At 38.4% G+C, this 27,755-nt stretch overlaps 1 protein-coding gene across 1 annotated transcript in view; it reads left to right on the top strand.

Moving 5' to 3' along the window:
• dclre1a (DNA cross-link repair 1A (PSO2 homolog, S. cerevisiae)) overlaps positions 1–27,080 on the top strand; it is a 55,018-nt gene extending 27,938 nt beyond the window's left edge. Inside the window, exons 5-9 of the mRNA XM_073027794.1 lie at positions 1,376–1,519; positions 3,665–3,810; positions 6,069–6,223; positions 20,117–20,258; positions 21,283–27,080. Of these exons, the coding sequence (XP_072883895.1) occupies positions 1,376–1,519; positions 3,665–3,810; positions 6,069–6,223; positions 20,117–20,258; positions 21,283–21,443 (748 nt within the window). The 3' untranslated portion in view covers positions 21,444–27,080. The remainder of the gene's footprint in view (positions 1–1,375; positions 1,520–3,664; positions 3,811–6,068; positions 6,224–20,116; positions 20,259–21,282) is intronic.
• The last annotated feature ends 675 nt before the right edge of the window (positions 27,081–27,755 follow it).

The raw sequence follows: 27,755 nt of genomic DNA, 5'->3' as shown, positions 1-27,755 counted from the left end.
CAGATTCGAGTCTTCCTTCGTTTTGCTTTGATACTGTCCAATATTCACTTCCATATGTTAGCGTTGAATGAATGTAGCACCACAACAGAGGTTCACACACATAGAAATTAATTGCTTCATTGAGCAATTGCTTAATTGCCCTACAACTCAGTGAGTTCATAGAGGTGGAAAAAAAGGAAACAAACTAGACATTGTCAGGATCATCTGGGAACTGATGGCATAAAAATCAAATATTGGGTTGAATTTCTCCCCTGCCTTCTCCCGTCTTGCAGCTTTTTCTTCCACCAAACCCAATCATCAAAAACAATATTGTTGGCTAAAGATGTTTAAGAATTTGATATGTTGATGAAAGCACAGAGGTGGTCTTCGTAGTCAGGCTGATGTGCAACAGAGATGTTTGCATTTTCATTTTGGGTGTTTTAGTTTTTTTGTGTTTGGGGATTACTGTGCTTTGAAGATGATGTTAGCTTGCTGGTAGGGCCTGCAGAAAAAAATGTATCTACGGTACTGTGCAGAAGTCTTGGGCACATGTGTATCGTTAGGGCGTCTAAGACTTTTGCACAGTACAGTGGTAATTTTTGTGTATTGCACTGTACGGCTGCCCAAAAAAAATCATAACGTGGGAGATAATCTGATGCTGATATGGGTCTCTATTGTGGACTGAGTGGGAAGGGGACAGGAAGAGGGGAATCATGGTTGAATAAGAATGGAGGGGAGGGAGCAGGAAGTGCCAGAAAGACATTGTGTAATGATCAATAAACCAGTTGTTTAGAATCAAATTACCTTGCTTGGTGTCTCAGGGCTGGGTGTATCTGCACCTGTGCCATCCCCTTCTTGTGACATTCCACTCTCACCATTCTCAATATCCTTTGCTCCTGCCAGATTTACAAGCTCCATGTCATTGACAAATGTAGTATTGTGCATAGGTATTTGGCACCCTAGCTCTAACTATCTATATCTATATATATATCTAAGACTTTTGTACAGTATATGATTATTCAAATATTTGACAGACATAATTTGTATTTTATCTGAACATCCTCTACATAGCACCATCCAGAGACAGAGAAGCAGTTTCAGCGACAGGTTACTATCGATGCAATGCTCCTCAGACAGGATGAAGAGGTCAATACTCCCCAATGCCATTAGGCTTTACAATTCTACCGCCAGGACTTAAGAGCTTTTTAAAAGCTATTATTAATGCTTTTTGAGATAGTGATTTAGATGCATATCATATTTTTTTTACTGAGTTAAGTATTGTATGTAATTAGTTTTGCTACAACAAGTGTATGGGACATTGGAAAAAAAGTTGAATTTCCCCATGGGGATGAATAAAGTATCTATCTATCTATCTATCTAATTATTTATTCTACAGCTGTCCAGGTGCTGTTATGCTACTATTCCAGCTTCCTAATGGCAATACGCTTTTGCATACTGGTGATTTTCGAGCAAATGCCTCCATGGAACGTTACTCTCATCTGAAGGGTCGAAAAGTTCATATTCTTTATCTCGATACCACGTAAGGGAAATTACTTGCATATGTTTGTGAGATAAAATATGTCCTAATTTGACTTGCCCACTAAGTTTGTGAATAGTAAATTGACAGTGCATAATAAATGCTGTTCTGTTGCATGTGTTTAAAATGTAGAAAAATACAACACAAGACCAGATCCTTCAGCCCACAATGCTGTACCAAACCAATGAAGCTACTTGACACCTGATCCTTTAAAACTGCACATAGTTCATATCTCACCATTCTCTGCATATTCATGTGCCTGTCTGAAACACCAACGTCCTATCTGCTTCCACCGTGATCTCTGACAGCACATTCTAAGCATCTTCCACTTCGTGTGGGAGAGCAGGGAGGAATTGCCCACAAATCTGCTTTGAACTTTCACCATTTTTTGTTGATGGTAGGGATGGCTGGTGAAGATATCATTCAATGCCTATATGATTTTTATAATTGAAATTTATAGATTTTATATATTTCTATCAGATGTCACCTTGGCCTCTGATGCTCCAGAGAAATCTCTCTAGAGGATGTTCCCTCTAATCCAGGCAGTAAACCTCTTGTGCATCCTTTGCTAAGCTTCCACATAATGGGGCAACCAGAATTAAATGCAGTACTCCAGATGGGGCCTAACTAGGGTTGTGTAAAGCAGCAAGCTAACTTCCAGACTCTGAACTCTGTTTTGGCTAATAAAAGCAGCCAAGCTATACACCACATTTACCACCCTATCGACATGTGTGACCACTTTCAGGAAGCTCTGAATTTGGATGCCAAGATTCCTCTGTATATCAATTCTGTTCGGGGTCCTGCCATTAGCTGTACTTTCTCTTATTTTTGCTCTCCCAAATTACAACACCTTGCACTTGCTCAGATTAAACTCAATCTACCATTTTTCCATCCAAATCTATAACCGAGATCTATCCTACTGTATTCTTTGGCAATCAACATCAATTCTAGATTTCTCATCTGATATCCACAGCACCACTAATCTTTGTGTCAACTGCAAATTTGTTAACCCATTCATCCTCATTTTTATATAAATTATTTATATGTACTGTATGTATGTGTGTATTATATTCACCACTGATCCCAGAACGGGACTTCCAGTTAGAATAAGTCCCACCTACAACTTCCCTCTTCTTCAAATTGTGAATCTGAAGATCAAAGTCACCATGGATCCCATGCTGAATCTTCTGGATGAGTCTTCCATGAAGGGACCTTGCCAAATATGGCTGTAGTACTTGCTTTTGTGCCTTTCAGTTTTTTGTGTATTTGACTGAGAAGTTTACTCGGAGAGTGGTAGCTGTGTGGAACGAGCTTCCAGTAGAAGTGGTAGAGGCAGGTTCGGTATTGTCAGTTAAAGTAAAATTAGATAGGTATATGGACAGGAAAGGAATGGAGGGTTATGGGCTGAGTGCGGGTCAGCGGGACTAGGTGAGAGTAAGCGTTCGGCACGGGCTAGAAGGGCCGAGATGTCCTGTTTCCGTGCTGTAATTGTTATATGGTTATATGGAACATGCATCTGGTTAGTATATGGGAAGGGGAATTGAGCTATTTGGTGTATCTGCTCTAAGCCAGCCATATTAGCTGATCCAAAAATAAACAGTTCCATTGGTCAAGCTGTATCTAAGTATGTTCTAGATAGTGCCATAATTTTCTATGTTAAAATATTGCCCAGGACTCCTTGGTGGGGTGGGGGCAGGATACCCAAGAACTTGAATAATATATGCTGCGTCTGATAATTCAGCACAGAATTCCATACATTGGCAAAAGACAAATCTTTGGGCTGAATGACAATAAATGTTTATTAAATATATTTAACTATTCTAAATACATGGTATTTGTGGTTAAAGTAATTTTGCTGTAGCCACCAGACAAATTGTTTTAAAGGAACTTGGTGTGCTCTCGAGATTGGAATTGCATTTTACTGGAAATCAGTTAATGTGTTGATTTTGTTGTCTTCAGTGGATGTTGTGCAAACTACTCAGACTATAATAAATCTGTTGATTGAGAACATGTGTAGAATATCCTTCAAAATGACAGCAATAGTAGAGATAAGTGTTTATACAGTGAATCATTAAATTGTTATTTGGAATATTCGTATTGACCACACGATAAATACTTTATCTTTGTGCAACTTTGTTTATTTGGTAGATATTGCAGTCCAGAATACACCTTTCCTTCCCAGCAAGAAGCCATTCAGTTTGTGGGAAATATTGCCTTTGAAAGTGTAACAATGAACCCTAGGACATTAGTTGTCTGTGGTACATACTCAATTGGAAAAGAGAAGGTTTTCCTTGGTAAGAGCTCCATTTATCATTATTAAAATGGGTGTAAGTGTTTTTGATTTTTCTTGCATGTTGCATCACCTCCGTTTGTTACAGAATAATGCATGAAAATGTGCCCTTTGGCTCAACTTGTATGGGACAACCAAGGTGTCCACTAAGCTAGAACCCTGTGCTAGCATTTGGATCATCTTCCTTAAACCAGCGGCTTCCAACCTTTTTTATGCCACGGACCCCTACTATTAACCGAGGGGTCCATGGACCCCGGGTTGGGAATTCCTGCTCTAAATCCTATCCATATACTTGTCCAAATTTCACATAAATACCATTTCACCTACCTCGGTTACTTTCTGGCAACTTATTCCACATAAACACCACCATTCAGCTCACCACTAAATCTGTCCCTCCTCCACTATGCCGTCTAGTATTTGGTTCCCTTTCCCTTAAGAGAAAGAACTGTGTGCATTCACTCAATCCAAGCCCCTCATGAATTTCGACACCTCTATAAGGTCACCCCTCAGTCTCCTATACTCCACGGAATAAAGTTCCAGCCTGCCTAAACTTTCACGATAGCTCAGGCCCTCAAAATCCTGGCAACATTCTTACATATCTTCTCTGCGCTCTTTCTAGCTTAATGATAGTCTTCCTAAAACTCTGTACAGTATTCACAAGTGTGCAATCACCAATGTCTTGTATGATTATCACAAAACTTTGCAGCTCCTACACTCAATACCCTGACTGATACCAGCATTCCATACCCTTGCTTACCATCTTCTCAACCTTTGGCACCACTTTCAGTGAAGTGTGTGCCTGTACTTCTATGTCCATCTTCCAACACACTTCCCAGGAAGCTTCCATTCATAATAAATTGTAAACTGATTTGACTTTCAAAATGCAACACCTTGCCTTTAGCCGGATTGGATGCCATTTGACAGTCTTCTGCCCATTACCTAGCTGATCAAGATTCCTTTGTAATTTTTGATGACTTTCTTCACTGTTTACGATGCTATCTATTTTAATATAATCTACAAGCTTACCAATTATGCCATATAGCTCCTCATCAATATTGTCCAGATATTAAAAAATATATATATATCAACAGGTCCCATTCCCTGTCACTGGTCTCAATCTGGGAAACAATCTTCCATTACTTTCTGCTTCCTTCTGCTTACCATTGCACAAATTATGAATCCAGCTAGCTAGCCCCCTCTGGGTCCATTGTGATCTAACCTTCAAGACTAGACAACTATGGAGAACCTTGTCAAAGGCCTCACTAAAGTCCATAAGTCAGTGTCTGCTGCCCTTTTCCCATTTAGACACCTCTCTGAAAAGTTTTCCATGCACAAAGCTATGACAATCTCAAATCAGATAATTTCTGTCAAAATGATATTAGATCCAGTCTGTCAGAATCTAGTTCAGTAACTTAGCCATCACTGATGTCAGCCTCACTAGCCTATTATGAAAATCTGCAGATGCTGGAAATCTGGGGAAAAAAATAGTAAAATGCTGTAAAACCTCAGTAGGTTAGGCAGTATCCTGGAATTCAAGCAGTCAGAACTGACAAAGGTTTGTAGAACTGTAACATTTCTTTCCAAAGATGCTATCTAACTTGCCAAATTATTAAAGCATTTTCCTTTTTAAATCAGCTTACCCACCTGGCAATGAGATTGCACAAATATGTATGCAATCAACTCAAACCCAACTACCAACTTCAGAAGATTTTGTTAGTGAAATAATATTCTTTAGGAATTCACATGTTTTAGTATTTTGATCATTATTCTGGTTCAATAAATGGAGATATTCATGGTGTATCTTGTAATTTTGCACAAACTATAATGGCCCATTAATACTTCATTACCTTTTTATTCCTATACCTATTTATTGAACCACAAAGGTTTACACACTACCATTGAACCACAAGGAGTTGAACATTATCATATTTGGTTGTACACTACCATATTTTGATCACATACATTCTGGTTCAATAAATGGAGATCATCATTGGTATATTTTGTGATTTTGATGTGCAGGCTATAATGGCTCATAATATTTCATCATTACCTGTTTGGTGAATCACAAAGGATAAATGTGACCAATATATGATAGTATGTAAGCAACTCGTACACACATTTCAAGTGAATGTTGTATTCTTTTAGCTGTGCCAGTGTGTTCCTTTTTGTAATTGCCTAGGAAACAAACTCCCAAGTCTTGTTATATTTGCAAAGAGTCAGAGATGACAATGAGGACTTAATTTTTTCTGTAATTTTTTACAGCTATAGCTGAGGTGCTTGGATGTAAAGTCTGTACTACTAAAAATAAGCTTGATATTCTTCAGTGCTTGGGTTGGGAACAGATAACTTCTGTTATCACTCTGGACTGGGAAAGCTCTCAACTTCACTTATTGCCAATGATGCAGATTACTTTTAAGGTAAGTTACCTTGAACCCTTTTTTCTCTAAGCGATAATTGACTTTGCCTTTAAGCACTGACTATGATTTGTATAAATAATTGTAAATATCAAACTATAAATTTCAAGAAAAACATGTTTTATAGCTTTAGTCAAATAGAAATCTGTCTGCATGTAATATTCAGCAAACAAGCAGACATAACTTCTGTGCATACAATTCCAAAACAAAATGTTTAGTGCATGTAAATTGATTTTGCTGCCTAGGAACCATTTTGAAGACAGAAAAAATAAAATAGTTAACCTGAGAATAAGAACTATATGCTTCTTTACCAAGCGTTTCCTGGGTTCAGTTTCAAAGAGCGAAAAGTCCAAGGTACCATTTGGCTTCTCCTTAGCATCTAATATTATCCATAAAGTGCGTGTACACAGCAAGTAGTTGTACTTAAAAATGCTACAAAATGTGATATCTGCTTCTAGGCACCTGTGGAAAATGTTCTGAGAGAGCTTATCTCTCTGAAGATAGAAGCAGACACTTTTCCTGATAATTCAGCACTTGTCTACAAAAGACAAATATCAGATGCGGGAATAGTTCCTTTGGCATGTTTGAAACTAATCTGGTTACATAAGAACATAAATAACAAGAATCAGCTGTCTGTCCCATTGAGACTGCTCCACCACTCAATAAGATCATGGAGGATCTGACTGTATACTGGGCTCTATCAACATGCCTTTTGCCCTGTAAACCTTTAATTCTGCTGCAATGCAAAAGTCGATTAACTTCTTAAATATTTAATGAGGTAGCCTTAACTGCTTTCCTGGGCAGACATGTTAAACAATGCAACTGTTCTACTACAATTGCCTATATGAGCAGACTGCACTCTTGCTTGAATAAGCAACCCAACCACTCTGTTCTCTGATCATTAGTTTATCCTCTTCATGGAAAAATCCTCTTATGCATGTTTGCAAATAGCCTGTTTAATTCTGAATGACATTTGTCTTCAACATTGCTGGTTTGAGGGGGAGATCATGTGTGGCTGAAATCCTGTTCCTTTCAGGTCCTGCCTATTTGTGTTTTTCCTTTGATCCCATAGATTATTTGAGATACAGGTCTGCACAGTGAAATTCAATCAATAACTGCAAATCTGTACTTGAATTTCATTGCTATTGTACTGAACTTATGTAGGGTGGGTCACTTTTAGAATCAAATGTGTATTTGAAATCAAAGCTGTTAATTTCAACATGATCGAAAGACTGGAAGTATGGACATACTATCAATCTATGCATATGTTATCTTTATTTATTTTTATGGTGTGTTTTTTTATTAGTGTTCTCTATCTCTTTTGTGCTGCATCAGATCTGGAGTAACAATTATTTTGTTCTTGTATACAAGAATAGTTTCTTCCATTCTAACTGATTCCCATCTTTCTTGCAGCCCATTAAGTTTATGGCACATTTTTGAGAATGTCTGGCATTTGCCGTTATGATTCTAGACTGCATTCACGGTTATGACTTTTTGTTTTCCATGAGAGTAATGAATGCATTTTGAAATTTCATCCAAGTTATTTGAAAATAAGTTATTTGCAATGGGTGTTTCATAAGAGCCCAGCAATTTATGGTGGCATCATGATTGTTACTGAATTAGTAACTTGATCCAGAGTATTTTTTAGATTCCAACTTTGAGGCTGTAAAACTTGACTGTAATTAAATAGATCTAGATTTTGCCTTTTCTATTTTTTTTAAAAAAAACCACACAAATATCTGTAATGGTGGCTGTAGCAAAGTCCTATCTGGAATGCTAATATCCTTTTATGGAAGAGAATCCGCTACCTTTACCCATTTTGGTCTATGTGAGCTTATACTACAGCACTGGAATTATTTTTGAAACCACCACTGAAAATGACCTAGCAAGGCATTTGGGAGCAATGATAGGTGAACATTTAATGTTGGCCTTTCCAATTATGTTCATATTTTAAATAATTTTAAGCTAATTAGTAAATGAAAAATAATAGTATATTACTTGATTGAAATACAGTTTTGAGTGAGTATTAACCTCTATGATCTCTTTGCCCAGTTTTACGGCATGTGTTACTTAAAATAATATGACTACGATTTTTCACCATTGTGAAATCAGCTGATAACTGGCATTTTTGTCTTGGATTTATTTGATTTTTGCATTTGTAATGATTACAAATGTTATTTGTTTTAAATTCGTTAACCACCAAAGTTTCCATGACTTTTCTTTATTAAGTGAATATTTTTCTTCCCTCGAAACTATTTTTAAGAATAATCAACTATTCTATCTTTGATTTGTATTAGTTTGGAGAAGGTTATGTAGTGTGCATATTTTTTAAAAAACTTCAGAATAACCTGAGTTATTGAACTGTTTCTGTTTCTTAGTTTTCCATCAAATATGCAACTTTGAACTAATTCCATACCACACTGGAGAAACTGCATGTGCAATACTTAGACTGAATAATTTAAATTAAAAAGCATGGGCTAAATTAAATAATACATGCCCAGCATTTTTCAAAATCTTCAGTCACAATGCTTTTGTGGGTATGAAGCCATTTTCAGTTACTGTATGGCATCAGCCTTGGATAATAATGCATTTGTTTTTATTAAGTAATTTACTGACAATATCCTGTCCTTTTGCTCTGGCAGTAAAGGGGTCTCCACATATTAACAAATCTGTAATAAGTATACACACAAGGTGTAGCATCTGCTTAGCTTCCCACCCCCACCCCAAAATCAGGATCAAGTGATGGGAGCAGGTGGTGGATGGTCATATGAGCAGCTGTTGCATATCACAAGTCCTTGGTTATGCAACCACTGACGCCAGGCAGACAGTCTCTGAAAGCGTATTGATAATGGCTGGGGTCACCCGTCTTATAAAGACACTACCCAGAAGAAGATAATGGCAAACCACTTCTGTAGGGAAAAATTGCCAAGAATAATCATGGTCAAAGACCGTAATTGTGCACATCAATACAACATGTCACATGATGTATATCATAATAACATTAGTTGTTTTCCCCTCATTAGAATATGGAAATATTTGCCACTTGATTATGATGCAGACACTTTTTTTGAGATGAAATTGGAGAATAGTTGAAAACCTCTCTAAAGTAATCTGTTTCAGTTAGGGCCAGCATTGATCAATGTTCCTCATTAATTATAAATACACAATACACTACATTTTGTTAGGTTATTTATTCAAAAGGGTTAATTTCAAAATTGTCTTCCTCAGTAATGATAAATGTAAGATGTACAGTGTTGATAAAGACATGAAGGAAGAAAAATTTAAAATGAGGCCTATGAATGTCAAAATCAAGGTAATAGGGATAACTCCCCACTGAAGGAACAAGTTGGAAGTTGATTCATGCATAACAAAAACAGGCCATTACAGTCAGCGCTCATCCACATGGGTCACCTCAGCTCCAGAACATGAGCACGATTGTTCAAAATAGTGTCATACACACACTCGGCCTTCCTCAGCTATTTCATCAGTAGCATTCTCTTCATCGTGCTGTCAGAATTACCATATGTTTGGTGATAATTCTCTTCAGTTTTTGTCGCTCCTTTGATAATCAAGTATTCCATGATATATAGCAATATCTAGATGTCTGTGGTCATGAACTGTTGAGTGCCAAGTAACGTTCACCTCACAAAAGTGCTAGGTGATGATTTTCTCTCAATAATAGACTCCCGTGAATTTGAATGCCATCACTTATCTAAATTCCCTACCATTAACATTCTGAGGGTCTGCTTTGACCAGAAGCATAGATGGTATCATCCACAAATTCAGAGGCTTTAAGTACAGCTTCAAAGCTAAGTACCCTAAAGTGCATGATTTGTGATATGTCACACAAACTTTGGAAGTTTTTTTTTAATTTTAAGATTTGAAGAAAGAATTTTCACCCCAATCGAGGCACACAAAATTTCTACATAAAACCCAACTAAATGTCCTGACGAAGGGTCTCGGCCTGAAACGTCGACAGTGCTTCTTCCTACAGATGCTGTCTGGCCTGCTGCATTCCACCAACATTTTGTGTGTGTTGCTTAAATGTCATTTAAGTTTATTTTAATTACATGTAGTTGGAAAATACAGGAAACACAGATGATGTGGCAGACTTTTTCTCTTTCTTGAGTGGCAGTTACCCAGATTTAGAGGCTCGCTAATGAAAAGCCAATGGTGAAAATACTGTACATGTACTGAGGCTAGATCTTCAGGAGAGCAGGAAGTTCAGGGAGAGATAGAAAAACTGCATAAAGTTGAGGCATGTTTGATATGAGGTGGAGGATGCACATGGCTTTCAGTTGCTAGCAGCACACTTGCCTTCTGGATATAGCTGTTCTCGCCTCCTTTCAGCTGTTTATCAAGCTCTGGAAATCTACTCCATTGCTGGTAACTGCAAAACTGTCTTGACATCTGAGGTACAGAAGTTTATTGTCATATGTAATTTACTAAACCACATCAAATATCTCTGAATTTTATCATTACTTTTCCATCCCAAAGGTGTTTTTTATAAAAAAAAATCTTGCCCTTCCCCCCCTCCATTACCTTTCTTTTCAAGTGCCTTTCCTCCCTCTTAATACCCTTAGAACAGAGGTAAGGGTGTGTTGTTATTTGAGTAAGTCCAGAGGAGGTTCATGAGGATGATTCTGGGAATGAAGAGGTTAACATAGGACTGTTTGGAAGCTTTGGGCTCATACTCACTGGAATTTAGACGAATGCAGGGGGATCTCATTGAAACCTACCAAATATTGAAAGAACTAGATAAGGTGGATGTGAAGTGGATGCTTACTATGGTGGGGAGTGTCCAGAAGTAGAGGGTATTGCCTCAAAATTGAGGGGCAACCCTTTAGGACAGAAGTAAGGAGGATTTTTTTTTTTTTTTAGACAGTAGTGAATCTATGGAATGCTCTGCCACAGACAGCTGTGGAGGCCAAGACCATGGGTATATTTAAAACAAAAAATTGGTAGTTTCCTGATTGGTCAGGGCGTCAAAGGTTATGGTGAGAAGGCAGGTGTATGGGGTTGAGAGATCTGGGTTCAGTCATGATGGAATGCCAGAGCAGACTTGATGAGCTTTGTGGCCTAATTCTGCTCCTGTATCTTACGGTCTATCAACTTCATTAATTTTCCATGGTAATTTGCAAGTTACACAATGACTTTGTTTTTCTCTTCTTCATCTCTTCCCATGAGTTAATACAGGTTTTCGTCTGCCATCCATATCCAGGTAATTCAGCAATTTTTATGCATAAACTAATTGATTTGGCAAATGAAAAAATTTGCAAAAAGTAATGTAGAAAAATAATGGTTAAGTACAATTATTTTTAGGATAAATTGTCTATTTAGTCAGTTTATCCATTTATGTTGTGACAATAACAGCACAGAATGTTACCTTTTATAAGGTAGGAAAATTACCAAGTGGTAGGATTTTAAAGTACTTCACAGGAGAAGGCCACTCAACCCATAATATCCTTGCTAGCTAAAAATGTATTTTAGGTCATTGCATTTGTGGCACTTAGTCCATAGCTGTTCTATTATGAAGTTTCCAATTTTTTTGTATTTTTAAACATAATTGTTTCTATATGCAGCACTTTTTGAGGAAGAGTGTTCCAACAGAGCACATATTTACACAGTATGATAGTGTTGCGGTTAGCGCAATGCTATTACAGCTTTGGACATTCCACAGTTGGCAGTTCAGTTGAGCTGCACTGTAAGGAGTCTCTGTACTGGGATGCATGGGTTTTCCCCAGGTGCTCCAGTTTCCTCCCATGGTGCAGGGATGTACCAGGTGGATTAATTGGTCATTGTAAATTGTCCCGTATTAGGTTAGGGTTAATTGGGGTGTCAGAGGTGGCTGGGCAGCGTGGCTCGAAGGACTAGAAGGGCCTACTCCATGCTCTATGGCTAAATAAATAAATTTGAGTGGTTTTTATTTTCTCAACTTTCAACCAATTAATTTTAAAACTTCCTTCTCTAATTGCTGACCTTTGCTAAGGGAAATAGAGTAAACAGTACAGAATTATCTGGGTTTGTCATAGTTCTATGCATTTTATTTAAATACCCTTCTGGCACCTTTGTTTGAACAAACACCTTAGATCTCTTCAATTTTTCTAGTGCTATCACATCCATCCATAATGTGATGATCAGAAATCATATCTTACAGCAATGAAACAGAATCTTTTGGCTTGTTGAGTGCAATAATGCAAGCACCCATTTGCACTGATTACGTTTCATTCTGTCCTCATTCCTTTTCAACACATCAATTTGCCACTCACCAGTACAAAAGTGGCCATTTACAGCTGTAAGTTAACTGACCAACCCACTTTTCGTAGGGGTATGGTTGGAAACTCAAAGAAAGTGAAAACTTTGCATAGCTCTGCCTTGCTGGAGTTGAGGCAGCAGCTCTACCAACAGACAACAACAACACACAAAATGCTGGTAGAACACAGCAGGCTAGGCAGCATCTATAGGGAGAAGCGCTGTCGAAAGAGGTGTACTTTCAAATCTCTTACTATCTTTCCTTTTGGTTAGTCCTGACGAAGGGTCTCGGCCCGAAACGTCGACAGAGCTTCTCCCTATAGATGTTGCCTAGCCTGCTGTGTTCTACCAGCATTTTGTGTGTGTTGTTGTTTGAATTTCCAGCATCTGCAGATTTCCTCGTGTTAGCTCTACCAACAGTGCCACTTTGTGCACAGTATTCTTGCTATGGCTTAACTGAAGTTTTATTCAATTCTGTTACAACTTTTTAGTTTTTATCTATCACTTCACCAAAAATGACAGTTTGTTCAATCCTGTCTTAATCATCACATGTGCTTATCCTGCTACCTTCAGGTATTATGGATTTGCACTCCAAGATCCTTCTATTACTTTCTCCTTCATTGAATTCTGCCATTTATCTGTAAGCCTAATTGCCATTCCAAAATTCATTTCTTCATACTACTTCAAAGTGAATTGTATGTACTCTTCCTGTGTTCATCTGTCCAGTCCATTGTTAACATCTTGTAGCTTGCAACACTTTGTTACAGTCAGCTATATTTCCAACTTTAACATTGTCAGTAAATTTCTTGGTTGTGGTTTAAATCCAAATAATTTATTTGTACACTAAAAAGTGAGGGACCTAGTGCTAAGATGAAAGCCTCACTACTATTAGCCCTCCTGTTACTAAATACACACCAACCATTATTTTTTGTTTTATCCTGCTGAGCAACTGGTACTTTCACCTGAATCCTAGGGATTTTATTTATTCAGTCAGCCATGTGACACATTGTCAGAGGCTTTGCTATAATTTTTCTCCTGTGGGCCACTCTCGTCTCCTATCAGATTTTTTCTTCTCCAGGCCTTTACCCTTTTGACCCACCTGGCTTAACCTATCACCTTCAAGCTTGTCCTCCTTCCCTCTCTCCCCCCACCCACTTTTTTCTTCTGGCATCTTCCCCCTAGCTTCTCAGTTTTGAAGAAGGGTCTCAGCCCTAAACACTGACTATCTGTTCATTTCCATGGATGCTGTATGACCTGCTGAGTTCCTCCAGCATTTTGTGTGTGTTGCTTTGGATTTCCAGCATCTGCAGAATCTCTTGTGTTTGATTTGCTATAATCTAGTTGTTTAAATCTGGAGAGGGAGATAATGGGTTCGGGAGCTGAATCTTAGTTTGGTTATCATTGGTGGAGTGAGAAAGTCTAGGTTCAGTTTGTGACATTTTCTGCTAACAAATTGTAAACCATGTGGAAACTATTGAATACTTGAACTAAACTACAGTTGTGAGAAATAATTGAGCAGTAATTTCATTATACAAGCTAATTTCTGTACGTATTGGCAGTGTTTCGTGCAAGATATTTGCAGTCAGTATTGAAGAGGTTAAATAGCATGAGCTGGGATTTATTTCTATCTAATTCAAGATAATCCCTAACTAGAGAAAATACTGAAGTTATTTGGATCTCATCACGTGAGAGAGAACCTTAAATTTTACTAGTCTCTGTGGGATATCCTCTATTTACTTCCTGAGTTTGTTTTCCTGAGATGGCTGATAGCAGCTAATTAAGTTGTTTTAACAAGATAGGATATTTCTCCTATACAAAAGGATGAAAATATGAAATATTAAAACTTGGTTTTAAAATTTAATTAACACTATTCCTGTTCCGACTGGTTTATTTAAAAAAAACAAATAATGCAACTAGATTTCTTATTCTTTGATTCTTTAGACTTTGGAAAATAGAATACATTGCACAACAAGCAAAATCATTTTAATCTCCATTAGCATAAAATAATGTAGAGGACAAAATAGCTGTCTAACTGATGTAAAAATTGATAGGATATTTATTTTCAAAATTATCTTCATGGTATGCTTGCATACTGCTTGAAGTTATGTATTCCTTAAGAGCTTGTCATTTGATTGTCCAACCTTGACGTCCATTTGTAATTAACTGTGTTATGTCAGTAGCATGTTATTTACTGCTACTTGTAAAACTTAAGAATTTATACTTGTATAAATCTAGACAGTATGATCATAACCTGGAATTTAAGCATTAGTTATCCAATGTAACAATAACATGTCACTTAGCTTATTTAATGAGCTGTTTTATGATATTAAATCCTGTCCTTTTAGCAGATACTAGGTTAACTGTGCCAACAGTTATCTATGCTGTCCTGGATATTTATCTCCAGAATTTTAATGCAGTTAATTAAATAATTGGTAATGTTTCTCGATTGTAGTGTGGAATTACTCTTTGACATTGTAGGAAATTATAAGACCCATTAAGGCCTTGAGATATAGGAGCAGAGTTAGGCCATTTGGCCCATTGACTCTGCTTTGCCATTTTATTATGGTTGATTCATTTTCCCTGTGAGCCCCAATCTCCTGCCTTCTCCCCATATCCCTTCATACCCTGACTAATGAAGAATCTTATTAACCTCTTAAATATACATAACACTTGACCTCCACAGCTGCCTGTGGCAATGAATTCTACAGATCCACCACTCTCAGATGAAAGGAATTCCTCCTCACCTCCATTCTAAAAGGACATCTCTGTATTCTGAGGTCTTGGGCTCTCCCATCATAGGAAGCATCCTCTCCGCAGCCACTCTGTCAAGGCCTTTCACTATTCAATAGTTTTCAATGGGGTCATCTCTCATTCTTCTGAATTCCAGTGAGTAGAGGCCTAGAGCCATCAAATGCTCATCATATGATAAGACTTTCAATCTTGAAATTATGGTATACAGTTGTTAAGTATTAACCTATCATTTTTCATGACACCTATCAGTTTTCATCAGGACGCCTCAGACTAGGTTGACGCTCCACTGCTGTACTGAGAGTCATATGCTTCTGAAGACACAAGTTTATAGATTGAACTTTCTCTGCAAAAGTTCCCATGGCATTACTTTGAAGTATGGTGGACAAGTTATCTGAGGTGCCCAAGCCAGTCCTTTGGTCACAATCACAAAAACCAGATTGATCATAATCACAAAGCTGTTGATGAAAGCTTGCTGTGTACATTATCTGCAAAATTAATCATCAACAGTGGTTACACGGCAAAAGTTAACAGGAAACTGCTTTGGAACAGTGAGGTTAGAAAAGGTGCTAAAACCATGCCTATCTTTATGTATGTTTACAATAATAGTGCACTAATAAAGACAGAATATTCCTTTTTGTGATCTTTAATCTGTGTTTGCAATACTTTCTAAACCTTTTCATTTGGATTATCAATATGGCTGTACAGGTGTCTATATGAATTATCAATAGTGTGTTAGTTTAGTGATCAGTGTTAAATCTTTGCAATTCAATTTATCAACATCTACTAAATCAGTAAAAGAACATGCTCATTATTAAATAATCTGTGGATATTCTAAATTGCTTCTGAAATTTTACTTTGCTGTAAACTATGGCAAGTACTTTCCAGACAACAGTATGATGAAAAACCGGTTACATTTTTGATGGTATTTGCTGAAAGATGTATGTTGGCTGGAACATCAGAAGAACTTCCTGTCTTGAAAAAACACATTTGAATATTTTATGGCTAGAACCTAAAATGGTGCATTTAACTGTGAATATTGCAAGAGAAGTTATTTTCTTAGTTTTTACTGATGACTCTCTCCCCGCACCCGTGTTGCTGATACATGAATTAGCATGTTTTCTTTTTTTAAAAAAAGTAACAAATGACCAGCACATGAAAGTCAAAGAAACACTGCAAATGCTGTAAAACTGAAAGCAGAAAATGTTAGAAACTCTTGAGTCAAGCAGTATCTCTGGAAAAAGAAGTGGTTAATGTTTTAAATTTGAGGTCCTTTGTCAGAATGTGGATCTTTTGCTTCCACATTCAGTGGATCATACTTCTCACTGTTGGCCATCTCGTACAAGATTTCACCACTAGGAACACCTGCCCTCCTTACTCCTTTCAATATTTTGTAGGGATCATTGCCTTTGTGACCTCATCTACTCTTTTATTTCCAACAACTATGTTGAGTATTATGGCATTTTCCCATGCAGCCACAGGGAATGCAATGCCTGTTCATTCACCTTTTACGTAAGAACATCAGAAATAGGAGCAGGAGTGCCTACAAGCCTGCTCCGCCATTCAGTAAGGTCATGACTGATCTGGCCATGGACTCATCTCCACCTACCTGCCTTTTCCTCAAAACCTTTAATTCCCCAACAATGCAAAATCAATCCAAACTTGTCTTAAATATATTTACTGAGGTGGCCTCCACTGCTTCATAGGGCAGAGAATTCCATAGATTCACCACTCTCTGGGAAAAGCAGTTCCTCCTCATCTCTGTCCTAAATCTGCTCCCCCAAATCTTGAGGCTATGTCCCCTAGTTCTAGTCTCAACTACCAGTGGAAACAACTTTCTTGCCTCTATCTTATCTATCCCTATCATATTTATGTTTTTATAAGATCTCCTTCATCTGAATTCCAGTGAGTACAGTCCCAGGCAACTCAATGTCTCTTCACAGTCCAATCCCCTTTATCTCTGGAATCAACTTGGTGAACCACCTCTGCACTGCCTCCAAAGCCAGTACTGTATATCCTTCAAGTAAGGAGACCTAAACTGCATGCAGCACTCCAGGTGCAACCTTACCAGTACCCTGTACAGTTGCAGCATAACTTCCCTGTTCTTAAATTCAATCCCTCTAGTAATGAAGGCCAAGATTCCGTTTGCTTTCTTGACAGCCTGCTGCACCTGCAAACCAGCCTTTTGTGATTCATGCACAAGCTTTCCCAAGCCCCTCTGCACAGCAGCATGCTGCAACTTTTTACCATTTATATAATAATTCACTTTCATTTTTCCTTCCAAAGTGGATGACCTCACATTTTCCAACTTTGTACTCCATCTGCCAGACCCTTGCCCACTCACTGAACCTAGCTATAGCTCTCTGCAGACTCTCCATATCTTCAGCACAATTTGCTTTTCCACTCAATTTAATATCTTTGGCAAACTTAGATGCACTACACTCAGTCCCCTCCTCCAGATCGTTAATGTATATTGTGAACAGCACCAACCCCTGCAGCACACCGCTCACCACTGATTGCCAACCAGAGTAACACCCATGTATCCCAACTCTCTGCTTTCTATTAGTTAACCAGTCCTCTATCCATGCTAATTTATCACCCCCAACTCTATGCATCTTTATCTTTTGGATAAGTCTTTTATGTGGCGCCTTATCAAACATCTTCTGGAAATCCAAGTAAATAATGTCCACCTGTTCCCCTCTATTCACTGCGCTCATTATATCCTCATTCCCATTCCCTAATGCACAGGCTTGGATGACTTGCACTGCTTCCAGTCAAGTATGCTACATTCTCCATTCACATTCGGGTGTACCAAATACATATTGGATGATCACTTTGCAGAGCTTCTGCATTCAGTCTATGTGAATAACTTGAGCTTCTGGTTGCCAGCCACATTAATTCACCATCCTTCCATTCTGCCTTCTGTTTCTGGCCTGCTTGAGAAGGCTCTTCCAACCTGAGCATATTACAACTTTCCAGATTCAGAGTTCTTCTGCTTTAGGTAACTGACTTTTTTCTGTCTGGATCAGGACTGACCACTTCTACCAATCATCTATCTATAAATTCTGACTTGGGTTTTTTTCCCTTCTTGAGCATGACCAGACCTGTTGAGCATGATGCACAGCCCTGACTATTAGTAATACGTGACAGACAAAGAAGCATCTTTTGTTTCTGATGCCCATTTGTTCACATTCTATTGCCTTATCCCATACTCTCCTCCCGCCCCCCCCCCCCCATCTTCCTTGCACCAAAATCTGACTTGTTTTCTCTTTCTCATGGTTCTGCTGAAGGGTTTGAACCTGAAATGTCAACTGTTTCTCTTTCCACAGATGCTACCTGACCTGCTGAGTGCTTTCAGCATTCTCAGCCTTCTCCATGTGGTCCATGTAAGTGTGGACCAGCAAGTTGGGGCTGCAGTCAGGATCTTTAAATATGCTGCAATCAAGCAGTTCAGAATATTATTTTAAAATGTCTGTTTATACCACTGTTAAAGCAATGGACTATACCATGCATTCATTCATGTGAATGTAAGAAATAAATCCATTCCAATTATTTACTTGCTCCACCATTTAATTAGATCTTTTACCTTGATGCCATTTTCCAATATTAATCCCATTTCCCTGAACCATAATTCCTGTGAATATCTTTTTATTGTGAAAACAATGAGAGCTCTCATTAACATATTCTATTTGAATGGATTTGATTATAAACATCTATTAAACAAAATTGATCAGTTCTCCATATGACTGATAGCACATATTCCTGTCATTTAAGAATAAACAGAAAATATCTTCTGTTGAAGATCCTAAGTAAAATGACTTGTGTCTCTCATTTGTGAGCATCTTTCATGACTTCAGAAAATCCCAAGGCACAATGCAACTAATGTACATTTGAAGGGTAATAAGTGTTGTGGTGACTTGTTTCCTTTGACAAATATTGTGGAAGTTGCAGTAAGGCAAGGGTTAAAGACAACTTACAGGCAAGAATGACTACAGTGGTGTGCAGTCAAACTCAGGCAAAGGAGACCTTTGACGTGAGACCACTGGAGCCAATCTTACTACATACAGATAGGTGAGAATTACTGTGGCAGTGTGTAATCAACATAGAAAAAACATAGCTTCCCTTTACACAATAGTGGATGCCAGAGATAGACGTGATGGGAATAATGGAAGGATGTGAAATACACCCAATAACTAAGAGATGATTGCTTTACTAACATCAAAATGTCATCAGTTGCCAGCTTGTTTCTGTTGATTCAACATCTCTATTGTGAATGGTGACTGATCTTGCAAGTAAGGAATACAAACATGTACAGCTTGTCAAATGGTCGATATCTGTAACAGATAAGCTAATTCTGCTAAAAACAGCAGTTTTCTGTTCAGACTTGAGCAGTCTAGGTGACGGGCCATGCTGGTCTCCTTGTAGATAAGTAAATAAAATACGTTTGAGTCCTAAGAATGTCTGTGTTCTGGGGCCAGTAATTTTAACAGTGTATTGGTAGTTGGATAAACTGCACTTTTATTTTGATTGAGAATCAAATAATGGCAAGGAGACTGGCGATAAGTTACTGTCTTCAGCAAAACTCCAATAATTTGTATTGTATGATGTAGAAATCCTGATGGTTTGACATCAGGGTCACAGGTAAGATTCCTGTTCTTCCCTTGAACTTAGCAAGGTGCTACTTCCAATTCATGCTATAAATCTAACAAAGAGACTGGGTCTTGTAATGTGTTAGAACCTCTAGCGATATGTAACAGAAGAAAATATAGAAACTGCTGCACGATGATGATTGAGAATCAATACAAGTGAATGTATTGTTGAACTCTAAATGAAATGATTGATTTTTTTGTAGTTTGTTTTGTGTAGTGCTTAAACTGCTTTCTTTTTCTATTTTAGGGTTTACAAGCTCACATGAATAAATTTCCTGGGAAATATGACCAAGTTGTAGCATTCAAGCCAACTGGATGGACTTACTCAAGCCAAAATGGCACAGGTCTTGACATCAAACCTCGGGTCCAAGGAAAGATTGCTATTTATGGTTGGTGTATTTTCATTAGCGTTTTTTTTCCCTCCACGTTCTTTAAGAAATTTTGTGATCAGCAAAAGTGCAATAGGAAAGCTTTTTGGTCAATTATGGTTTAATTTTGGAATGTAAAAAAACAATATTTGGACTGTAGACCATATTCATGGTGACCTAAGTGATACGATGAATAGTATTACTTTTTTTAAAACCTAAAATAATTTACTGCCCAGTCTCACTTCATGAAAATCCTTTTTAAAATTTTATTCTAGTCATGTTTTTGTGAAGAAATGGAAGTTTTATTGTGTTGCGTATACAGTACTGTGCAAAAGTCTTGGGCACCTGAGCTACATGCATGTACCTAAGACTTGTGCACAGTATTGTATTTGTCAACATAGAGTGAAGAGCCAGTTTGTAAATCTAGCAGGAGCAAAGAATTTTGGGTATAGTGAGGTTGGAGTGCCATGGGAGGGATGTGGGACAGGTGGCAGAGAAGGGGTGACAGGGTGGGGGGGGGTGGTGGTGCAGGTGCAGACACACCCAGCCCTTAGATACCAGGCAAGGTCATTTGATCGCAAACAGTTGGTTTATTGGTCATTACAAAATGTCTCTGTGGTACTTCCTGCTCCTTCCCTTTTTCCCAACTATGATTTCCCTCTCCCTGCCCCCTTCCCACTCTCAGTCTACAATAGCAACCCATATCAGAATCAGGTTATCATCACTCGTGTCTATCAGGAAATTTGTTTTATATAGTAAAAACACTACAGTACTTTGCAGATGTCTTGGGCACTAGCTATATGCGTGCCTAAGACTTTTGCACAATACTATAGCATAAGGTGCTAGCAAAAAAAACCAAAATTAAACCATGATGTTATTCATCTTGTTCAACATTGAGCACAATTTTAAAAAAATTATTGAAATCATCAGGGGATTGCCAAACATATAACAAAATGTGTGTAATGTGGTGTATGTAGAGATGATGTATTAGCGTTCACCCTATTACTAATCTGAATTCCATTCTTGAAATTCCCATCACTTGCAGGGGTGCCTTATAGTGAACACAGCAGCTACCTTGAGATGAAGAGATTTGTACAGTGGCTTAAACCAAATAAAATTATTCCTACAGTCAATAATGGAAGTTGGGATGAAAGAAAAATGATGGACAAAATATTTAAGGAATGGATGACTGAATCTGTGCAATAGAATATGATATTTAAAAGTATTGTGAAGATGTTAATGATTTATTCTACTTTGAATTCATCAAAATATCTTTCAGAAAGATGTTTTAGAATTATTGAATGTATTTTGAGTTTTAAGAATGTAAATGTGATGTAACTGTAATACCTTAATATTTAAAACTGAACAGATTATTTGGGATAAATCACCTTGAATGATCTGCCACACGAGTACAATACATTAATATAATAGTAAACTTTTCTATATTTTAAAAAGTACTTGTACCTGAATTATGAAAGCATAGCGGGCTTAGTAATATAGATATTAAGGTATGGTAAAAGTATTCTTTTTAACTTAAGATTTGATAAATGTGCTGCAAAATGTCACATCTCTTTATTTCAATTATTTATTTTGATTTATACTGGAATACTGGCTACATTAACATTTTAGCAAAAGAAATACATGCAAACATGTAAATTCTATTCATTTCTTACTAATAAAGATGAGCTTTTTGAGACATTTGACTATTGCCCTATAGTTATGTGTCTTATGCAGGTAAAATGTTTTATGTCTACAGATAAAGGCTGTTGAAAAGAAAGGTATTTCCATACAGGGATGATCATCTCCATTGATTATTTTTGATTGCATCAGATGGACCATGTACTGAAAGTAGCACATAGCCTGAGAAGGATTTTTTTAATATAAAGGATTTGGAGAATCTTGATGTGGGTAAGAGGTGAAAAGTTGGGAAAAGCCTTGACTGAAGTTAATAGTAAGGATAGAAGTTTTAAAATTTGGATATTGTCAAATGAAATTAATTTGAATTAGAAAACACAAGGGAATTGGGAGTGCAGGGCATAGTACAGTTCATATATTGCATTTTGGTTGAGGTAATTATGTAGGATGGAAGATGCATCACTGAAAAGGAAACATTTTGAATAGTTCAATCTGTTAATAACAGAAGCATTTTGGAAGTTGTTAAACTGAGGGCAAGAAGGAATTGTGCAATGTTATAGGAGTGAAAGCAGACAGTTTTGTTGGTAGATTTGTGATCAGAACCTCACCTGTGTCAACGTTGGGAATGTTCAAGTTCAGCCTTTAAACAAGGTAAAGAATGGCCCTTAATATTTCACATGCCTGTAATTTTCGTTCTTTATTTTTGTTGCGTGCTCTCAGTAGTCAAAATGGTTGTGGATAACATGTTATGGATTCAGTGGTCTAAATGGTAAAGAAGAGTCTGTGAAAGGACAATATACAGTTATTAACAATCTGTCAAAGAACATGCTTAAATCTGCAATCAAGATGAATGCTGATAGTACTAAGTATATTGATGAAATGATCAACTTTATAAATTGCAAAGAGATATTTTTAATAAATGCTGAATGGATGCATTCTCATCCTATGCTCAAGTTATTATAAGTCAATGGACCTTGTAGTCCTGGAACAACATCACTGAAGACCAAAATCCCTTTTTCTGCCACTTACTTGAATTCCTCTTCCAGGTGATGCTTTCAAACAAGCACAGACTAACCAGAGCATTGAGGCCCTCCATTGGTCGAGGTTGACCATGGATGTTGTGTCCCTGCTGTCCACATGATACGCAAGCTGGGGCAGTATGATATGGAGAGCAAACTGTTGCTCATCCAGCAGGCTTTCCCTCTCCACGCAGCTGATGAATCCAAAGGAATGGCAGAGACTGATACAGTTTGGTACTAGTGGCATCACAGGAGTTGTCAGTCAGTGTTGAACCTCCGCATAGGACTGCCTTAGGGACTTCAGTTCTGGATTTTTCCTCGGGCTTTACTCCTGATCCTTTCCCATGAGTGGGTGTAGCCACAAGACAGCTGAGGTTTGAGATCAGAATTTTTGTTCCCCTGGATGAGCTGCCAACCTCGGCTGACGAGCTCCATCTGCCCAAAGTAACTGATCTTGAGGTGCCAGTAAGCCACCTTTGCTCCTCCTCCTGTCAGTAGAAATTGTTCCATTGGACTTCATTGTTTAGCCACACTTGAAAGCCAGGAGCTGGACTTGGTTGCCAGAGTCTATTTGTGGCTCATGCCATTGGGTGCATTTAATAGGCAGTGGGAGTTTTTATTCCCACTGCTACCCCGGCTGTAAAAGCCTTAAGGAGCCAACAAAGCATTAGTGTTAGGTTTATCCTTATGAACCAATCAAAATATAATCTGCAGCATTATCAAATAACTCAGTTCCAACCCTGGTATCCATTCTCATCCCTTTTTAACTGCTGAAATCTTCATCTACAGCAATCTTATTTTATGCCATGGAGCCTTGCCATTAACTGAAGGAGCTGTGGATCTGAACAACAGTATTTATTACGGTTAATCTATTTCAATTCCAATGAAACAGTCTGTTGGGATCAAGGATGACTTGATTCCACTCCAATTCTAAGGTGGTCAATTAAGCCATTGTGGAACCTACAGATACTGTCACTGATGGGCGGTAAGTTCTTCATGAGGTAGGCTGGCAAATTGTTTTGGAAGTGTTGTGCATACTCCTAAGATTTTGTACAATATAATAAACTTTGTTTTGTCCTTTATTTGTGAATAGTTGTAAAATTGTAATGCTTAAAGTGTGATGGGAAACATGGCTGAGCAAATTAAAGATTAAAACTCATGACAGGTTCTGTTAACTGCAGTAACGTTCTTTGGTTTTGTAATCATCTGAGAAGTTGCCACAAAACTAAGAGCTTGGTAATGTGATCTTTTTGTGTACAATTGATGGATTGGGAATAAAAATGTGGCTAGCAAAAATACCAGTTATTGGGGGATTAGAGGTGGTGATGGTCAGCAGCTTTAAATGCCTCCGTTATTATTTCAGAGGATCTGTCCCAGTCTAGCACACATGTCACTTGGTTTTATTTGGTAAGAGGTGGTAGCATTCAAGCTTGTCACAGCCATCAAGCATCCTTCTGTGATTCCAATTTTGTCCGGAATTGCCACTTTGCATGTAAGATGTCTTTTTGGAGGTCATACCTGGCCCTCTTTTAAACATAAAGATTCTGCAGATGCTGGAAATCAAGAGCAACACACACAAAATGCGATAAGAACTCAGTAGATCAGGCAGCATCTATGGAAGTGAATAAACAGTCAAGTTTTTGTGCCAAGACACTACTTCAGGACTATTGTTGTATCCCTGTTCTTCCCTTGGTCACCTGACTTAAATGTCACTGATCTAGCCCTCAGAAGATTGCAGGTCTTTGTTCATTGAAGGGTTGTATATGCAATGTTCATTATGTGCTGTTTTGTATGATGTTGGTGATCATGGTCTTTCCATGACCATGATTGTTCATGGCGATTTGCCATTGCCTTTTTCTGAGTAGTGTCTTTACAAGACAGGTGACACTAGCCATTATCAATACTCTTCAGAGATTGCATCAGTGATCACATAAACAAAACTTGTGATATACACCAGCTGCTCATATGACTTAATATGACCCTGATCAGGGCTAAGCAGGTGCTAGTACACCTTGCCCAGGGTGACCTGCAGGCTAGCGGAGGGAAGGAGCACCTTGCACCTCCTTTGGTAGAGACATATCTCTGCCTTGTCACGTAAGACATGTGCATTGATGACACATTTACTTTGAAGCTCCCTAGGGGATGAGGACCAATCATTTATTTGATTGGAAGCCTGCAGGAAGAATGGAATTGTAATGGATATGAATATCAATTAGGAAAAAATGTAATTCAACAGAGATTGGGATGATTTACTTTTCAGTGACAAATTGACAGATTAAAAACACAAATGACTAACTGAGGAAGATGGTGTTAAACCTTGCTGCTGTACTGCAGACCTGGGCAAAGCTATGTATCAAGTGAGGTTGTGAACAGCTGTGTTCTTAACCACTGGAAGCAGTGAATCCAGTGGGCTCAATATGTAAACATTGATGTTTGAATGAGGAGTTGGGGATGAAGCTAAGAACACTGATTTTGCATTGAAAAGTTTAAAGCAAACTTCTCAAAATACATATGTCACTGTATACAACCCAATACAATTTCCTTGTGGGCATACTCGGATAATTCAAGAGTCATAATAGAAACAAAGAATCATTATGCAAAAGACAACAAATTTTGCAAATACGAAAGAAAGAAATAATAATAATAAGCAATAAATGTTGAAGATGGTGAAGAGTCCGTGAAGGCGAGTCCTTCGGTTGTGGGAACAGTTCAGTTATTTGCTGAGTGAACCCCTCTGGTTCAGAGCCTGATGGCTGAGGGGTAATAACTGTTCCTGAACCTAGTAATGAGAGTCCTGAGGCTCCTATACCACCTTCCTGATGGCAGCAGTGAGAAGAGAGCATGACCTGGATGGTGGGACTCCCTGATGATGGATGCTGCTTTCCTGTGACAGCCTTCTGTGTAGGTGTGCTCAGTGGTGGGGAGGGCTTCATCCATGATGGACTAGGCCATATTTACTACTTTCTATAGGAGTTTCCGTATAACGTCATTGGTGTTTCCATATCAGATAGAGGAGAAAAATTTGAAGACAACATCACAGACCTCAGAGGCCAATGGTTGAGAACTACTAATTAGCTGTTATTAAGTGTAGAATTTTTGTTTTTAATCCACTTGGTGCTCTTTTGCCATAACAGAGTTTTAAATAAAGTGTGTATTTCTATTCCACATGGGTTGTTGTTGGGTTCGCTGCTTTTCACATTATATGTTAATGATCTGAAAAACGGAATTTAAGGCTTAGTGGCAGAATTTGCAGATGATATACTCTTCAAGTATGTCAAGTGCAAGAGGATAAGACATGAGAGAATAGGACCTATCAAGTGTGACATTGGAAAAGTGTGTATGGAACCGGAGGAGATAGTAGCAGAGGTTCTTAATTAATACTTTGCTTCAGTATTCACTACAGAAAAGGACCTTGACAATTATATGGATGACTTACAGCAGACTGAAAAGCTTAAAGAGGATACTCTGGAGCTTTTGAAAAGCATCAAGTTGGATAAGTCACTGGGACCAGGCGAGATATAGGCCAGGCTAAAATGGGAGGTGAGGGAGGAGATTACTGAGCCTCTGGCAATGATCTTTATATCATCAATGGGGACAGGAGAGGTTCCAGAGGGTTGGATGGTTGCAGATGTTGTTCTCTTATTCAAGAAAGAGAGTAGAGATTACCCAGGAAATTATAGACCAGTGAGTCTTACTTCAGTGGTTGGTAAGTTGATGGAGAATTGTCAAAGACAGGTCGTGCCTTACGAGATGTGACTTAACAGATTGATGAAAGTAGTTTTAGATGTGGTGTATATGGATTTCAGCACAGCATTTGATAAGGTACCCCATGTAAGGCTTATTGAGAATGTAAGGAGGCATGGGGTCTAAGGGGACCTTGCTTTGTGGATCCAGAATTGACTTGCTCACAGAAGGCAAAGAGTGTTTGTAGACAGGTCATATTCTGCATGGAGGTCGGTGACAGCGTGGTGTGCTCAGGTCTGTTCTGAGACCCCCCCACCCCCTTCGTGATTTTTATAAATGACCTGGATGAGGAAGTAGAGAGATTCATTAATAAATTTGCTGATGGCATAAAGATTGGTGGTGTGTGTAATGTGGAGTCGGAGGTTACAGTGGGACATCAATAGGATGCAAAACTGGGCTGAGAAGTGGCAGATGGAGTTCAACCCAGCTAAGTGTGAGGTGGTTCATTTTGGATGATGGATAGATATATCAGAATGGGAATGGGACGTGGAATTAAAATGTGTGGCCACTGGGAGATCCTGCTTTCTTATTTCTTTTTCAGAGAAAGCAGGATCTCCCAGTGGCCACACATTTTAATTCCACGTCCCATTCCCATTCTGATATGTCTATCCATGGCCTCCTCTACTGACAAAATGAATCCAAACTCAGGTTGGAGGAACAACACCTTATATACCGTCTGGGTAGCCTCCAACCTGATGGCATGAACATTGACTTCTCTAACTTCCGTTAATGCCCCTCCTCCCCTTCTTACCCCATCCCTGACATATTTAGTTTTTTTTCCCCCTCTCTGCCCATCACTCTGCCTGTTCTCCATCTCCCTCTAGTGCTCCCCCTCCCCCCTCTTTCTCCAGAGGCCTCCCGTCCCATGATCCTTTCCCTTCTCCAGCTCTGTATCACTTTCGCCAATCACCTTTCCAGTTCTGAGCTTCATCCCACCCCCTCTGGTCTTCTCCTATCATTTTGCATTTCCCCCTCCCCCCCCCCCCCCCCCCCACTACTTTCAAATCTCTTACTATCTTTCCTTTCAGTTAGTCCTGACGAAGGGTCTCGGCCTGAAACGTCGACAGTGCTTCTCCTTATAGATGCTGCCTGGCCTGCTGTGTTCCACCAGCATTTTGTG

Source organism: Hemitrygon akajei, chromosome 23 (genome assembly GCF_048418815.1).
Source record: "Hemitrygon akajei chromosome 23, sHemAka1.3, whole genome shotgun sequence".
NCBI lineage: Eukaryota > Metazoa > Chordata > Chondrichthyes > Myliobatiformes > Dasyatidae > Hemitrygon > Hemitrygon akajei.
The sequence above is the reverse complement of the archived record's forward strand: the minus strand, read 5'-3'. Positions and strand labels throughout refer to the sequence as shown.